The sequence below is a fragment of the Opisthocomus hoazin genome, chromosome 6, assembly GCF_030867145.1.
Source record: "Opisthocomus hoazin isolate bOpiHoa1 chromosome 6, bOpiHoa1.hap1, whole genome shotgun sequence".
Lineage (NCBI taxonomy): Eukaryota > Metazoa > Chordata > Aves > Opisthocomiformes > Opisthocomidae > Opisthocomus > Opisthocomus hoazin.
In genome coordinates this window covers 72,109,071-72,127,016 of record NC_134419.1, presented here as the reverse complement: position 1 = coordinate 72,127,016, position 17,946 = coordinate 72,109,071, and the positions used below count along the sequence as shown (strand labels likewise).

The window sequence follows — 17,946 nt, the reverse complement described above, 5'->3', positions numbered from 1 at the left end:
TTCCCTTTCCTGACCAGAAAACAAACCTCCCTGCTTTGAGGTTGCCCTCTGATTCTTGTTTCTGATGCTTAAGTACTCAAAACCAGCAAGAATCTATTAATGCTGAGGGATAAGGGGACTTTTTAAATGCATTGTGTGTTCCCCTAAGAAAGCCAGAGCATTGGGGCGTCTTGCAGTGCTCAGGACTGTTGGGGGTCGGCTGTCCTGCCCGGCTCGGGCAAAGCTGCAGGGGAACATCAGACAACACGCTGTAGGAGAACGAGGACAAACAGTGTGATTTTAGGACAGGTACAAAGCTATGGGGGACAGGACCTTAGTGCTGGGAGGTGATGGGATCTAAAGGGACTGGCTGCTAAACTGTTGGTTGCACTACACTGCAGCCTGGAAAGCTCTTGGGTGTGTGTTTCCCCAGTGCGTATTTGGGCACAAGGGGATAATTGATTTGCTTTATTTAATGTCTCCCAGCTGAAAAGTTGTGATTTGGTTCTTACTGTGCTGGGTGTTATCTACACAGCTTTGGAGAGTAGTGCCAGCAGTGTCTTGGTAATGCTTGTTTTTCAGAGATACTTTCTTCACTCTGTAGAGTAGGATGACAGCACTGTAGTGCTTTTATGCAGAATGGCGACTGATAATTTCATGCCCCAAGCTTGTGTATTGAGGGCTGATTCAGCACAGAAAAAAAAAAAAAAAAAAAAAAAAAAAAAGCAGAAGAAAATCTGACTTCTTTGTTGTAGGATTGTGCAAAGCTGATTGTTTTTGTACCCTAAGTAGCTTTGCACGCTGGCTATATGGTATGGCTTTCAAAATTACTCTGTGCTGAATTGGATTCTTATTGTAGTGGCCTGTGTCTCTGACCTGCACTTTGCTTATCTGCCCTGTTGAAAGTAATTTATACTCCAGTGTGGCATAGTACTACTGTGCTAATAAGAAAATACTATTGACAGTTGTGATAGATGCACCTACCGCTTAGTGAGCGCAGAAGAGTTAAACTGATTGCATTTTTACAGTCTGTATATTTCTCTGCTTATTGTTTGTGTCCCGCTGTTAAAAAAGCAGGTTAGTTGCATAGTAAATCTTTCTAATCAGCACAAGAGAAGAACAAAAAGAACAAGAACCTTCATTTGTTACAGCTACTTCAGAAGCGTGGTCATCTGAAGGATGTGTTCTGGGAGATTTGTCCCTCTTTTTCAGAAAGGCTTGTTAATATGAGCATAACTAACCAGGCATCTCAGGAGAGGACAAAGGCACGCTCATTAAAATTAGCGGAAAAAACAACCCACATAGCAGATATCTATCATAATGATACTTCTGTTGTCTCTCACTGTAATGTCTAAGCAATATGTTCCATAAAGCACATAAGGCCCAAAGTGTGTAGCTAACAGCAAGGGGCTGGTTTCCAAGTTCGGATGCTCGCTCTGTGCCTGTTTGCATTCAGGTCCAACAAGTTCAGCTCCCTTTACGTGCTTCTCTTTCCCTCCCCTCCCTCCAAATTAAAGCTCACCTCCGTTTGGAGCCATCCCCACTCAGACCTTTTCCTTGCTGTGAGTAACACAGAGATGCATGATGTAGTAGATATATAAAAATACTGCTGGATGACAAGGCATAATGAATGCGTGTACTGACTCCTGGTGAGATACAGCTGCAGTGTTTAATGCATTGATTAACCATGTAGTGGCGTGATTTGTAGAAGCTGGATGCATAATTGCAAGATAGCATTTCTGGGAATAAATCCAGAGCTGTAATGTCTGTGAAGGATGGAGAACGGGGAATTTGGGGGATGGGAAGCAGAGAATTACTAGGTTTGGGAGGATCTTATGATGGATGGTTATTAGGTGCAGGGCAAGAAAATACTAGGTAAGGGTGTGTCTGATCAAGGACGTATGACTGAACTCATCTAGGAGGCACTGGGATTAGAGGGAAACATGGAGGTCCACAGAGTTGTCTGGAGGAGAAATATCTCTATATGCAATATTCTTTTCTCCTTTCAGAAAACCACTAGCTCTTCTGCCAGTCCTGATTCTCCTTTCTTTCTAGGAAAGAAAAAAAGTAATATTTTACTTCTGATCGTGAGAGTTTTTTCTTTTCTGGGCATGCAGTTGATTTCTCTACCAGCCCTTGACTAAGTCCAGCACTTTAGTTCAAATATTAAAAGCTAAATGTTGCGAAGTCCAAGACAAGGCTTGTATGACTAATGTGCAGGGTACTGAAGCTCATCAGGAGGTGCATGAATATGATTATCTCTAAATATCATCTGTTGCTTGTGCTACCAGAGTGGTAAGATTCTCTGTAAAAGCAGATGTTCATTTTTACAGCATATAAAGGCTTAAGTGAGTGCAAGGTTGTTGGCAGTATGGGGGCAGCTTCGTCAGAGTAGCCCGCATGACTGAATTATAGTTCCCTGCGAAGCTGGGGTGAGTGTCAACCCATCTTGCATAACTTTGTTTTCCAGTCAGAGGCATGTCACAGCTGAGTGTAGAAGTCATTAGCAAATGCTATTTTACCTCAGTAGAAAAGATTTCATTCCTCTTCCCATATGCTTAACCAGTTATTTTAAGCTGCTTTTCTTTCACTGTTTTTTTAACTATTATTTTTATCAGCCCAAACCTACTTGTGTTTTGCTTAATGATGAAACTCCCATAGATCTTTTTGTCACCAGATAAGAGCTTTATATTAAAATTAAAAAAAATATGAATTTGAATACAGACTTACTAGCCATTTGTGTGTGCTGTTTTACTCCTGTGGAATTAGGTACTTCTAACACCTTTGAAGGTGCCTTCTTGGCTGTATGGTAGGCATGTAGGAGACCCGAGATGGGGGTTGGCAGTGAATCTTTGGCATCTTGTATAGTGAACAGCTCTCATTTCCCAAATTTGTTGATGGCCTAGATATTTCCAGTCAGAATTATCTGCAGCTGTACGTGATGGGCACACATTTCTGTTGTTTAATCTTTTTGGATAATGGAAGATGTTGTAAGGTAAATATCTGATGGCTGAGGATATCCTTCATAATTCAAATGCATGTCTCCCAGCCTGGGTGTACTTCCACCAAGGCTATCAGCATAACCTCCAAGCCCTGATTTTTTGACCTCTGATAAGGTGTTCACTCACTGTAGCTCAAATACAGCAGTTCTGTTACATATGGAGTCCTTTCTGCCCAAGAGTAGGGCAGGAAGAATTTTCCCCTTAGGCTGTAATTACAGGACACACACTTTCTACAGCACTCTCTTCAACAGGCAGGTGGGATTTTCTTATATTACTTGTGATTTAGTGATGCACTGTTGTATTATAGTAGTGCAGCCTATGCCAGCATTTCCATTACAACCCGTTTTTACAGGTTTATAACTCAACAGTAAAAACGTACTCTACCAATTTGAAACTTGGCATATAATGTCTCATCTCATCCTCAAAATGATAGTTTTTTCTTTCCCTCTGCCTTCACCCTCCACCAAAAAAGGTTGCATTTTTGCTGTATTTTTAAATGGAAGATATTGTCCTCTCTGTTTTGATAAGAGAAAAGCCTACCTGATTATTAAAATTACTTTTCAATTCCAAGAAAGGAGGACTTTATAATAGAGGATGCATGTGAATAAGTGGGGTGGATATTAGAATGACTGCATTAAGTATATGGATACAGAGAAGTATTACCTCCCAAAAGAAAGCTAGGGAATATTGATCAGAATGATTGAAAAGCTTTTTTTTTTATGTTGATTTTCTTTCTAGCTGTTGATTTTACCCTTAAAAAGGTGTTCTCAAAGGTAAATATATTTTAGCTGCTGCACTCTATTGTTTATCAGGATGAATAAAGTAAAGGGAGACTTTACTGTGTATAGACAAAATACATTATTTTTCTCCTTTCTCATTTTAGAAACACGGTACAGAAGGAACATAAATTCTAACTTTGGTGTTGAGACCAACTACAAAGAGTAGACTTGTAGTTAGCACGGTGTTATGAATCCAAAGCAGGTGTAAGGAGGAAAGCACAGTGTTTCCAATAGACAGATACTTGTGTGAATAGATACTCCTACCTGCTCTGAAGCCTCACGTTCCAATGCAATGTAGTACGAGTGCTTAGAAAACCAGGACTGAAATCCGGTTTCTACTTCTTTACCTGTCTTCTTGGAGCCAGCCATATAGGAGTTGAAATCTACCCAGTTGCGAATAAAAGAGGTTTCCTCACCTCTATGAATACCACCATCACTGCAAACATGGCAGGAAGGCTTCACTGTATTGCTTCTTGTTGCAGCAAATTTACTTCCAGGCTTTTCTTTTTCCATTTAGATAGTTAAATTTATGCTTATCGTAACCACTTTAGTGGTACTAGTTAGAAGAAAGGGTTTGTAAGAGAGATTTCACGTAGGATGTTTATTAATGAATTGAGCTATTATTTTGTCATATATTTGAAAGCTGTCAACCTATATACAGTATGCATTCTTACTATAGCTAAGCTGTCTTTCTCTTCAATCCCAGCTGTTTTAGTTTTTCAGTTGTCTCTAATATATCTATTTACAAATATAAAAGTATAATGAAAAGCAAGGAATGTGCTTCCTAATGAGGAGTTTAATTGCTTCATTTGGATTTTAAAATCAGTAATTAGGGCGAAGACTATTTTGTGTCCATAAGCAGCACTAATGGCTCCCAGATATAAAATAAAATAGCCATACATGGAACTGAATTTTTTTAAATTTGTTAAATCAGAATGCTCAGCGCTTCCTCACATCAGCTTTAGTCCAGTCCATCTCTGACAAAACCAGTGGGATTCTGTAGTGTAAAATGAATGCAACACAGTGAGATACAGATCCTCATTTTTTACAGGGAAGAAATTGCAAGTCCAACCAACAAAACTGCCAGGAAGTATCAGATGTGCTCGGTGCAGTCAATAGTTTCAGTGTGTAAATCCCAGTCTTCTAAGACTTGACTGTACATTTAACACTATTAGCTCCTATAAAAGAGTGCTGTTTACATTTCTGGAATATACAAAGAAAGAAATGATATTGAGAATCACCAAAGTGCTTAAATCCACCACAGCACCATTTATTGAAAATACCTTCAGCACCATGGGGATTGCTATTGCTATTATAGAAAAGCAGAAAACTCCCAACCCAGTCACGTTCACTTGGGCGATGGAAATATTAAACACTGCACGATGCTAGACAGAGCGCACACTGTTGCTTTCATTTTGTGTGATTCTGCCACCAGAACCGTTTCTTACTTGAGTCGCTGTGGAGAGCAGACAATAATAGCAACAGCTGGATGCTCATCAGAAGACATGGCTGAAGATACATTAGATTCATTTTTTAGACTGTGATTGTCTGAATATTCCTGCATTTAATAATATTCCATGTAGAATAATCAGTGAACGCAATGGAAACAAACAACTCAATTTGACTCACAGGTATATATGTTAAAAGGCATTAAATGTTCTTTTTGAAACTTCCTAGAAGAGACTCTGGCAGCCATGTAATATATTAAAATTATATTTGTGTTTTCATAAGAACACTTGGAGAAATTGCAAGAATCCTTAAGGATAAAATAGTCCTGTCTTGTATATTTTCCTAAAACTGAGGAATATGATAGATTTTTCATTACTATGCAGTGGTATTATGATAATTATCAACTGTCATATTTCATTTCTTCTCATGAGCATCCAGCATCATTTTTAAGGGGCCACAGAATAGAACATGTTCTCTCCAGCTGATGGCACTCATTATTGTAATTACTGAGTACCCTTAGCAGACTGTTTGAAGTCTTGCTGTAAATTCAAATCAGAACGTAAATGTTATTGGAAAACATGTGGTTACATTTGGAGAGTTTATTTGCTAATCATGTGTAAGTCAGTGTCAAAATTATAGGAGTATGACGACCCATGCAAATGTATCTAATTGTTTTGTGCTGCTGTATATATAACTTGTACAGAGAATAAATTTTGCATTTGTTCGTAGGCACAGAAGAAGCGGAAATCCAATGAATCTGTAGATACAGAGCTCTGTCTGAATGAGGTAAGAGTGTGGGTCCTGTGTATTTCACAGCACAGGTGTCTCCCCATCACAGAAAATGTTCAAAGTATGTCAAGATTATGATGGGCTTACCTCACACTAAAGTCTTGTTAGTATTGTTACATTTGAATACCATGATGTATTAAAGACTGATCTTACTCAGAAACCTGGAGCTGGGCTCAAAGTGGCCTCTGCTGACTTTATATTTTAATAGCTCTGTGGTACATGTTTAGGCAGATCCCATGGTAATTACCATTGCACTGAGCAAGTATAATTAGTTAATAATCTGCTGGAACACAAGATGATATGGCTTTTAACAAGTACACAGAAATATACTGGGCACCATTCTGTGGCTAACAAAAATTACCAATTTAGGGCATGAAATGATGTTCACATCAGGAGATGTGCTGCTTATACATCAGAAGAGAGATTGACAGCCCCAAGAGATGTGAAACTCCCAGTGCTGTTTGAGTAGCCTGCTCAGCCTGACCTCCAAGGTCCCCTTCAGACGCAAACATTACATCAGTTTCTATGTCTGTCAGTCCATATCCTTTGTACTGAGTCTCTCAGGAAGCTTAATAATTAGTGATGTACATAAATTGATTTTTACAATGTGGAAGCACATAGCCTAGGCACCAGAGCAAGACCAGCTGTGCTTGCATAAGCCACCAAATTGGATGTGACCATATGTTTCAGGTTCCCTTTCACCAGTCCATATTTGCACAGATCTTCTAAACAATGACAGTTCTGTAGCCTATTCCTAATTCTTTAGGTTCTATTAAAAATTTCCTGTAGATACTAGAATGAAGCCTAATAACGTGTGAGGGACGATACAGTGACGTTAACAGATCTTTTGACAGCTTGTGCTGGCTAAAAGACCTTTCACAAGAAGACCCTAGTAACTGCAGCTTACTGCAAGAACTGCTGATCTGTCTTATCCCATACCCTGTCTGTGACAGTTTCCAAAAAGCAAATACCCAGGATTGAGTTTATGGAAGAATATAATGATAATTCCATCAATGCCTCTACTACTTCTAACAGTTTGCATCTCAAGGCCTTCCAGTTAGCTAGTCCTAGCGGGTGATAGCAAAGGGAGGGAACAGCATGGAGATTCACTGGTGAATGCCTCCCTGGTTCTGAAGACAGTCATTCCTGTGGAAACTGATGCTGACTGCTCATTCTTTGTGTCTGCTCTTCTGGGTACTTCCAGCTTGTACCTTGGCGCATCGCCTCTCCAGGCTGGGGGGAGGCTTGTCGCTTTTGTAGAAGCTGTGTCCTTCGAGATTTTCAAGTCCTGAGTGGACAGGGTCTGAGCAACTTTGCACTGAGTGGGTTGGACTTAATGACCTTAGAGGTCCCTTCTAGTCTAAATCATTCTGATTCTGTGATTACACCCATTCATTCTTTTTTAAAACTGAAGATGATAAGCAATGAGAAATATTCCTGTTGGACCTCCTGCTTAAATAGCTCACCATAGTCTCCCAATCTGTATTTGCATATGCGTACTGCTTGATTATTGAGGCAAAGAAGACAAGGCATGTAAGTAATGCATCAATTAATGGAAAAAAGGCTTGAGAAAGAAATTTTTTTGTAAGCTAGAAACCTCTATTTTTTCTGATCCCATGGATTAGTTTTTGTCTATTGTTATCCAGAAGTAACTTGTTATCAAATAAAGTTGTTCTAGTGATTATGCAGAAGTTGCAGTTTCACTGTGGGTCCTGCATTTGCTTTTTAAAATGAACTGGAATGATAAACAGATGGCTAAAAAAATTGCCGTACTTAACAGAGGTAGGTTTTACACATGGAACCACTGCTAAAGTAGGGAATTTTTAATACTTTCCTCTTTTTTTTTTAATTGTGCTGTACTGGTGTTTTTATCTTTTAAACTAACTTTAAAATACTGTCATTGTAATATCTGGTTTTATGCCTTTTGTATCTTGCGATCTGTGACAGTGATATATTATTAACAGTGGAGGGTGGGACACGAACAAACAAAAGATGAATTTCATGTTGAGATTGAAATATTTTGCAATGAAAATGTGTAATGGTGACCGAGGAAAGTATTGTGTCTTGCAGAATGCTATTGGGAAAGACAACACAGCAGGAGTCTCCACCAGTCACATATCTTCGGAGAATTCGCTCGCTCCTCCTAGAAGCCTCTATCTAAGCACACCGCTCACTCTGATGACACTTGCACTCTCACTCTGTTTGTTCCTAAGCTCATCAGTCATCTTGTAGCTGCATTCAAACGGACGTGTAAAAAAAAAAAAACAAAAAAAATCTGTTTCCTGTCTTCTGTTGTTTATCTGGAATTCCAGGTCTGGGAGCTAAGCTGAGGCACTCCTGCTAGAACAGTTTCAGTCAGCTGGAATTTTTTTTCTCTCTCTCTAAAAAAGCTTCTTGTGATATTTAGAGGCTTTGTGAAATACTTGGTGCAGTGCTACATTCCAAACCCAAAAGGCTTTTGGGCATGCAGTATTTTAAAAAGACAGAGTGTAAATTTGCCTGTAAAGCGACCTGGTTGGATTATTTTAATAATTGTTACTTTGATTCTGGGTTTTACCTGAGAAGGAGGATGGCAGTTTTCTTAAGATCCTATTTATCTCATTGAGTGGTTTTGGTTTTCAAATTGATTGAACTTCAGACTATCAAGGATGCCAGGCTTTTGTCTAATGGTGAATGTTCTCCCAGAGAGTGGACTTTATGAAACTTCTTCATTTGATGAATTGCTACTGACGTTAAAGTCCTTCAGCGTATTAGCATTTTCCTCTTTAAATGTTTACGTACTGTAAGTGATTCTGCGTTCCCTGCTGAGAAGCCATTATAATTCACATACAGGTGTCATGTACGTCTTTCAGTTAAATTCTCATTAAAATAGTGTGACATAGAACTTTCTAACAGTACATTTATCTTTTAATTATAATCATCTAGCCTTAACAAGGGTGAAGATTCTTTAAATTAACAAGAAGCAGCCATTGTGAAAGCTTGATAAAGGTATGTTTGTTTAAATTTGAGGATAAACAGTAGAAACAAATTTTGCTACAGGGTTTCAGCTGTACAGTCTATGGTCTTCTGTGCTTCCATTGTGATAATATAATCCAGTTATTATACTGTTTGTTTAATAAAAATTGCATACAATTTATTTGCTCTGCTAAAACAGCATTATCTGTTTATACACAGCTGACAATGTCATCTCAAAAAAGTTACAGCGACTTCATGCCTTACTTCTCTAATGACAACATTGTAGAGGGAAAAGAGGTAGTAGGATACCAGTTCAATTGTGTTTTATTTCTTAGATTGCTAAAATCAACACAAAAGAATTGTTGATCCATTTACGAGGCAGCGTCACCCATGTGACAGGCTTTTCTCACCCTGGTAGTTCCTGCTGCAGACCTTGGCATTGCTGACATGATGAACTGTTTGCAAGACCAGTTCCATAAATTATTTTAATGGTTTGGATGGCAATATTGCCAGTATACATGATTTGATCACATTGGTTTTCATTCAGTGACATTGACAGCTGCTGCTGGCTCAAGACGATTTCCTGCGGTATCTACAAGGAATTCTTTAAAGCTTTAAATGTCATCAAATAGGCAGCATTTCTTCTGAGGGCTGTCTTTATACCTTACTGTGATGGCTTGTTGACTGTTACAAGCAGTTATGTCTAAATGATCAACAGTAATCAGTTTTTGTTTCTATTGAAAGTAGAAGATAACTTTGCCAAGCAAGGAGTTCATCCTGTTGAATTTACACATTTACACTGAGATTTACACAATTATGCCCAGGCCTGCTCTGAAATGTCCAGATCAGTTATTTGCAATACAACTATGAAGTATAAATTACTGTTTTATAAGCTGTAGTGAAGTTTGGGAGTGTGAAAAATACACATCTTACTAAGAGATTATTAAACCTATTGACAAGTTCATCTTCTGAGCTTTTTCTTAGCTAATAATAAACACTTTCATAAATTCTGAAATTCACTTATGTACTCTTGATTAGGATCAAATAATACAGGTTTCAAAGCACTGTGTGTGTGATAGAATTCTAGGGTACTCTGTGCCACTGAACATAACAAATTAGACAATATTGCTCTTTAATTCTGTACTGATAAGAAACTGCAAATTACTTTCAAAGGCATCAGGGCTGCTTTCGGAGAAGGAATACATAGCACATCATTACCAACAAAACCCATGTGGTTCCTGTTGCTCTTCTTGCAGAAGCTAATCAAATTACTGAAAACTACTGAAAACAGAAAAAAGATTACGAGATTCATCATTTTAAAAATAAATCAAATTATATCAAAAAGAGTTGATAATATAACTTATTGAAATGCTAATGAACATAGCATTATAACTCAAAAGTCTGACGTTATCCAATTAAAAATATTTTCAAAACAAATTCGTAAACATTACAATTATAAAATCCATCTTCGATCCATGAAGCTTTCTTTAAAATATCATTTGTGTTCAGCACATTAAACATTTTAAGCAGTATCAGGAATTTTAAAAACCTCCCAGTATAGTGCATACGTTTTGAAGATTTTTTACATTTCATTTGATTACAGTATCTCTATTACATTTAATAACAATTATTAGAGGTTTGACACTGGTGATTCAGAATAAAAGCTATTGACCACTTATACTGTAAACAACAACCTAATTAGCTTCTGATTACAAGAGAAATTGCTAGTTATCTGTTTCAACGAGAGTTACCTTTGCAAATACCATTATGTATGTAGTAGAGGAAGAAATGGCATTTTATACAGCTAGCCATATTACCACAAACAAAACAGAGCACTCAAGCTTTTTTCCTGTGTAAATTAAAAGCATACTGAATTCTTAATTAAAAAAAAAAAAATTGGTTATTAAACAGGCAACAGGAAAAAAAAACCCCTAAGAGTCTGACACTTAATGAGGCTTTCACAGGCATCATCATTGCAAATATTGGAGGATTTTTAGAAGTTGGATGTGGTGTGGATGGTGTCAATTCAGCGTGGTGACCTTGTCAATGCAGTCATTTCCTACAGTACTGAAGTATGCAAACTGTTTAATTTTTTTCCCCTTTCAGTCGCTAAAATGCCATCTGTTGAGTGCTCAATGAACAAGCTTAGGCTGGGCTTTATATATTCCTTTAATACATTATCAATAGAACAATAATGTAGGAGCTGTCCAAATACAGGATGTACATACAGATGATCTACCATTTAAATTGTAAATTCAGCCAATTCAGTTGTGTGTAAATTGAATCATGGGCTGCCGTAAACATATACAAATCATCTTTTTCTTTTGAAAAATGGAACAGATATTGTTACTAGTATTATAAGGAGTGTCTACTCTGCCATGTCAGATAACCTGATTATCGAGTTTGTTTCTTCTTAAAAGTAGTACACACAAAGATAAAATTCAGATTGAACTGAAATATATAACTAAGGTTTTGTACTCCTTAACATAGATACTAATTCCACAAGTTAGTCCAATGAAAGAGGCGCTGAAGACGAACCTTTTAGATATTAGTGAAAACAACAGGAATTGAGGCTTTCCTCCACCCCGGTGCAGGCAGTGACATCCGCCAGCGGGCAGCAGTCCTGCAGGAGTGTCAGCGCAGGGATTTGGTCCATGACGTGGAGTTCAGCCCTTGTTTCGCTGACTCCACTCTCTGAGATCATGGCTGCTTCAAGAGAACAGGGAGGGAGTTACCGAGCACTGAGTGGGAGCCATCTACCCATCTTCACTGGGGCACTGGCCACCTTCCACTCAGTAGCTTCATTCCCACTGTGTCATTAGGAAGAATTAGGAAGAATGGGCATTCTTATAATTTCAAAGCATTGCATAGACAGTCTGTCTGGAGACCTATTCCCAGCCTTCTATTGAAAAGAAATTATGTGCGTCTAAGACCCAACCTTTGTGAAATCTGTGCAATTAGAAGAAAACAGAGAAGGAATCACTTTGAAATCGTAATTTTAATTGTGATTGTTGGCTTAATCACAAAGATATTTCCATGGAGGAGAGATGGTGAGAAACTGGTGAAGGAAAAAAGCAAAACTCAGAACAGCTCCCTGAAGGGACATAAATGTTGTGTATGTCACGTGACAGGAGTATCTCATATTGAGCGCTGGGACTCACTGAAATAAGAGATGGATTCTGCTAGGAACAGCAGGTCCTTCAGAGCAAACAGTAAAAGACAGAAGAATGAGCAGTTATTTTTACAGCAATTATACCTTTCTTCTATAAAATGCAATTATTTTTCTTCAACACCAAGGTGGATCTACCTCACTGAAAAATGTATGTTCACTGATAGGACTTAAACTGTTCTTGGCTAAAGAGGCCTTCAAGGTTGTTTTGTGCCCATAAGGTTAGTCAGATTCTACCCGATGTCCCTGACATCAAATAGAAATATATTTGCTTCTGATGAACTTGGCAGAGAAATTAATCCAGTGACTTGTTAAATATTTCTCATCTTTAAATATTTGCTTTTTCTTACCAGCTCAGTTCCTTCTATGACATTTCAATTATTGGCCATTTCAGCTTCTCCTTTAACTTTGGAAGGTTGTTTTATCCATACTTTACAGTAATCCACTTTCTAGATTTGCCTCAGTGTTGTTTTTTTGTTTTTTTTTTTTTTTTTAATTACAACCTTCACTTCTGAGAGAAAAAATGTGATCAGGAATATGTCTCTACTGAACAGCCAACACCTTTACAGGGGGAGGAAATTGCAAGTTCCTATTTTATCTGCTTAGTACAGGTTTGACTAGAACAAGCTAAAACATGACGTTGCTATTCCCCAGATGGAATATGAAATTTAATTTGGTACTAAATAAGGATTAAAAAGTTTTAAACTCTCACATTCTTTTAGAAATATTTAAATACATCTAATGTATTTTCCAGTTGGAATTTCAGTCAAATAGATAAAGTCTCACTAAGTAGTAATTTTTTTCAAGAGTAAGAAGTTTCACTGGGAAAATTTGATGGGTCCATTTTTAAGGTAAAATCAGGGAAGGTGGTGAATTCCCATTTTTAACTTGCTGTTATCTTGACTTTCATACATCCTTGTTCCATGTTCTCTTCATCTGAGTATGTTTGCCTTCAACGGACATTTATGCCTAATAGATGCGTATTAGATATGGTCACCTCAATCAGAAGCCAAGTCCTGCACCTCCTACTTAGATGCTCCATCTCTTTTATCATTTGTGAAAGCCAGAGCAACAAATTGAAGATGTGGTCTAAAGATTATCTGAAGTTTAAACGAGCACAGAGTCAACCAATTTGTCAGCGTGTCCAGAGAAGGGCTACGAGGCTGGTGAAGGGGCTAGAACACAAGTCTTATGAGGAGTGGCTGAGGGAACTGGGGTTGTTAAGTCTGGAGAAGAGGAGGCTGAGGGGAGACCTTATCACTCTCTACAACTACCTGAAAGGAGGTTGTAGTGAGGCAGGTGTTGGTGTCTTCTCCCAAGTAACTAGCAGTAGGATGAGAGGAAACAGCCTCAAGTTGTGCCAGTGGAGATTTAGATTGGATAGTAGGAAAAATGTCTTCACTGAAAGAGTTATCAAGCATCGGAATATGCTACCCAGGGAAGTGGTTGAGGCACTGTCCCTGGAGGTATTTAAAAGACATATAGATGCGGATCTTAGGGACATGGTTTAGTGGTGGAATTGACAGTGTTAGGTTAATGGTTGGACTTGATGATCTTGATGGTCTCCAACCTAAACAATTCTATATTTCTATGATTCTAATTTCTCAGTAGCGCTTCTTATCAATATAGGTTCTGCTATTATAGATTGGATTATAGATTGGCACGTTTAACCAGAGCAGCTGCAGTTTCTGCTTTTCTACCTTTGCCAGGTGCCAATAGCTGAGCTTTGCCATGCATACACTTAAGAGTGAATTGCCAGTCAGATTACAGCAGCCAAACCTGATCCAGCTTCAGCAAGGTTTCCCCTTAGCTTTTAGTGATTCCAACACACTTTAATTCTTTTGCACTACTTTTTAATCTGTCAAAAGGAGAATTTCCTAGAAACCAGGAGGAAATGAGTTACAGATTTAAGGGCAATTTTCTTCAGATTCCTCGTGCCAAATACCACAATAATTGACCTCAGATGAACTTCTATCTTCCAAAGCATTGAATACCCCTTGCCCAGCACTTTCAGTTCTTATGAAGCTAAGCAGGAGTGTTGGAAATTCAGCTTCCAGTAAATGAGGCCATGTTTGTTTTCAGGCTTCTTCAAGCCATACATTTTACAAACTTATATTATGGATAAACATAAGTAATTAGTGATGGTGTCATGGCATTCTGCTGCTCCCCCACGTTGGTCAGCTCATGTAAAGCAGTTTTCCAGCATTGATACTAATGATGCAAAGTTCCTCATCGCTTCTTCAGCTGGAAATTGCTTTGACAGTAGGAGATGACATTCAAAATCCTGCTGTTCTAAGTGTAAAAATGTTATGCCTTTTATTGCTTTGTTCTTGTCTGAAATATAGCCCTTACACCGCCCTTTTCTGAGTTCATTCTCTTGAGCTACTTGGAAGTGCCAAAGAGCTGAAAATGGTTGACTGATGCCAGCCAGTTCTTGGTATCAGTCCCAGTAGCCTAAGTGCATCTCAGGTCAGTAGTCTCAGTCCATATTTACTGACCAGTTGCATAAAAGCACTACCACAGTGGGCATTCTTCTGGCTGACCACCTTTGTAACATGAGGTAGGTTGGTGCTAGCTGGTCTGTGTTGCACCTAGCCTTTGCATCTACTTCATCACCCAGGCGTCTAGCCAGTGCGAAGTTCACTCAGACCACACTAAGAAACCTTTTCAGAGCTACAAGCTGACAAGGAGGTCATGCCAGGCTTTCTAGCTCCAATTCTTTAGATGGTCTGCACAGAATAAGGAGTTGATTTTAACCATTGTGTTTGTCCTTAGGTGGAAGCTTAAAAGGTATGAAAACTAAACCCCATAGATTTACTGAACCACAGGGAGATATAAACTACTTCAAGCACAGAAGCCAGCAAATCTGCTGAAACTGGAGTAATTTTAAAAATAAAACATCATTGTCCTTTCCTGATAATGTTTATGGAATAGGATACATATGGCAGAAGGAAGCTTTTGTCAAAAACAGGAGAAAGCCTGAAGTTGCAAAAATTACTGTTTAGAGAACCACCATTTATTTTAGTAGGAGATACCGCAGAGAGCACACTGCTGAGAAAGAAGGGACAGAGGAATCATACTTCTTTTTTTTTGTTTGATTTCATGAATTGACCCATGGAAACAGTTCCCCCTTTTCAGAGGTGGAGCTCGGACTGATCTGAGTCACATGCTGCTTGTAGAGAAAGGTGGAGGTAACAACTGAAAGCAAAAATAAGGTCTTAAATTTTACATTACCTCCTCTCTGGGAGGGTCACAGTAGAAGTGAGGCATAAACCCAACCGCTGCCTCTTCCCAGTATCCTCTGTTGTTTCTGGGTAAGAAAAAAAATAATCCAAAAGGCAGGTAGTGGAAGAAACTGCTTCAAAGCACTGCAACATGTGGGGAACTTAACTGGTGGCAATTATTAATATCCCCTCCCCAAAAATTATTGCTACTGTGTCTGCTTAACAGGGCTCGTATGATGTTTTGTGTGGCATTACTTACTGCTGAAGTGATTAGCTGTGATTAGAACCACTCATGCTGGGAAGGTGTATGTGTCTTTCACCTGAGTGTATGTCTAAACCTGCACTTTTTGTGTGAAGTGCAAGTTGTCAAGAGCTGCAGCAAAGAGGAAATAGCAGGAGAAGGCTCAGATAAAAGTAATTTTTGTTAAATTGCAATGATAAAGAGATTAATTAAGAGTAGGCAGAAAGGCTGCAGATAAAGGTAACAGGTAGCATTTGGACCCAGGAAGACTGGCATTCACTGTGAACCAAGGATATACAATGTTAGTATTTTCCTGCGCTTTTTTCTTTTTTTTTTTTATTTCTTTTTTTTTTATTTCTTTTTTTTCAGAAACTATGTGTCTAGAACATGCTTCCATTTTCTGGAGGAAATTCTTACAAAAATAGTTAACCTTCTTGTGTAAATTCTATGCTGTCTTATGGATTTCTGTACATCTTCACTGCAGGTTATATGTCAAGTCTTCAGTCCTAATGGCTGGTAATTTGTTGTAAAAGAAAAACACCACTGTTCACTTGTTCCTGTTGACTGACTTAGACATTGCTCTGAGGACATTGCTCTTTGGACCGTCCACACTTTGGAAGTCAATTCATGATGTTTGGCGTTTTCTGTTAGCATAATCCTCCTGCATTAGTATTGTACATATCCAGAAAACAATCCCTCTCAATAAACATTATTCTCTTTTTTTATTAAAAAGCATGTTTTTGTGAGAAAAATTTCCTGGTTGTTTGTTCTGTTTTCATTTATACAAAAAAAAAAGGAAGCTTGACTGGCAAAAAAAACACAAGAAAGGAAAACAAGCTTATTAAAGGTTGATCTCATTGTTCCCTGTTGTTTTACAGTCCACTATGATCTAAGAAAATAAGAAATAAAGCTTTTCCCTTTAAATATCCGTGCATTTGCTTGCTCCCTAGTCTTTTTCTGTCAGTGAATGTGGCCTGCAAAATTACAACGAGCAGGGAATATCAGATGGAAATGATGGAAAGATGGGTACAAGAGTGGCCAGCTGGCCCTATTCATACTTGTTCACTCTCTGGCATGCAAACACACCTCCACACCCATCCCGCCCCTTCATCCTGCCAGGCCAGAAAGAAAGGGCTCGCTCCTGTTTTCACACAATGGGAGCAGAAGAGCTGCAAAGGCTTCAAAGACAAAAGGGTCTGCATGGGGCTATTTTTTGAAATGCACACTGTTCTGGGAGGGGAAAGGGAAGGTGGACAAACAAGCTTTCATCATGCAGTTGCTCGTGTTGACCAGAAACCAGGAAAATTATTTCAGCATTTCCTCGTATTCAGACTGAGACATAAGAATATATTATGGGCAAAGAGCAATCATATTCGCCTGCAAAAAATTGCTGCACAGCAAAGGGCAGGCCAAAGGCTCCTACCGTTTTAAGACCAGTTTCCACTGCTGTTGCCTGAGAGAGGGGAAGCAAGGTTTGGGGGCAGGATGCAAGAAGTAAAGACGGGAGTGGCAGAAATGCACGTTAAGCCAAGATGAAAGGGCTGCTCTTTTAGGGCTGAAAATACTTCCCGAACTAACACAGCAGCAGGTCACCGTCCTACCTGTTCACCATCATGTTTTTGCAGCTCCAGAAGGGGCTAGAGTTGCATGGGGTAGTGCAGGCAGGAGGAGATTTTTGTCTGTCCTGGCATTGCTTGCTGCTCAGATGTTCTGTGCGTCTGGAGGTGGGAAGGGAAGGCAGCAGAGTCTGCATGGGAGCATCCAACAGCTCAGCTTGGGTTCCTGGGCCAGCTATTGAGGTTGCCTCGATTTAGGAGTCACTCAGCTGCTGTTATGGTCCTGTGCATAAAGTGCTGCAACTACTTCAGCTCCTGCAGTGCCAACTCCAAGCGTTTAACCAAAGTCACAGAGTTGGGGAACGTGATGTACAAAAGCAATCAAAATATTTGACAGTACGAGTTAGCATTTGTCTTTCCTTCTGCCTGCTTCCCCTCTGTCTCTGTGCTGCCACCGCACCAGTGCTGTGAAAGAGGAGAACCAGGCGGGAGGGACACAGCAGTGAAGTCTCCATCCAGGAGGTACAGTGTACAGCCCCATGGCAAACTTGCTGCGCAGCAGCCTCTCCAGGGACGGATGAAATCGAGCTGTGTTCAACACCACTAAGCAGCCAGCTGTGCATGACCAGATGGGTTCTTTTGTGTGCGTCATCTGTGGGTTTGATTTTGGGGTGGTTTTGTTGATGGTTTTTGTTTTGGTGTTTTTTTTTTTTTTACTTGTTGCTATTCACACATTGCCTCCCTTTTTGACAATTTCCTCTGGGCTGGGGGATGATGGCAACAGGGTTACTTTTGCTGGACAA

The 17,946-nt window shown here is 39.1% G+C and overlaps 1 protein-coding gene across 1 annotated transcript in view; it reads left to right on the top strand.

Annotated features, from left to right (window-relative positions):
- Nucleotides 1–16,515, top strand: part of GFRA1 (GDNF family receptor alpha 1) — a 154,223-nt gene extending 137,708 nt beyond the window's left edge. Inside the window, exons 8-9 of the mRNA XM_009934620.2 lie at nt 5,939–5,995; nt 8,069–16,515. Coding sequence (XP_009932922.2) covers nt 5,939–5,995; nt 8,069–8,230 — 219 coding nt within the window. The 3' untranslated portion in view covers nt 8,231–16,515. The remainder of the gene's footprint in view (nt 1–5,938; nt 5,996–8,068) is intronic.
- Nucleotides 16,516–17,946: the final 1,431 nt, after the last annotated feature.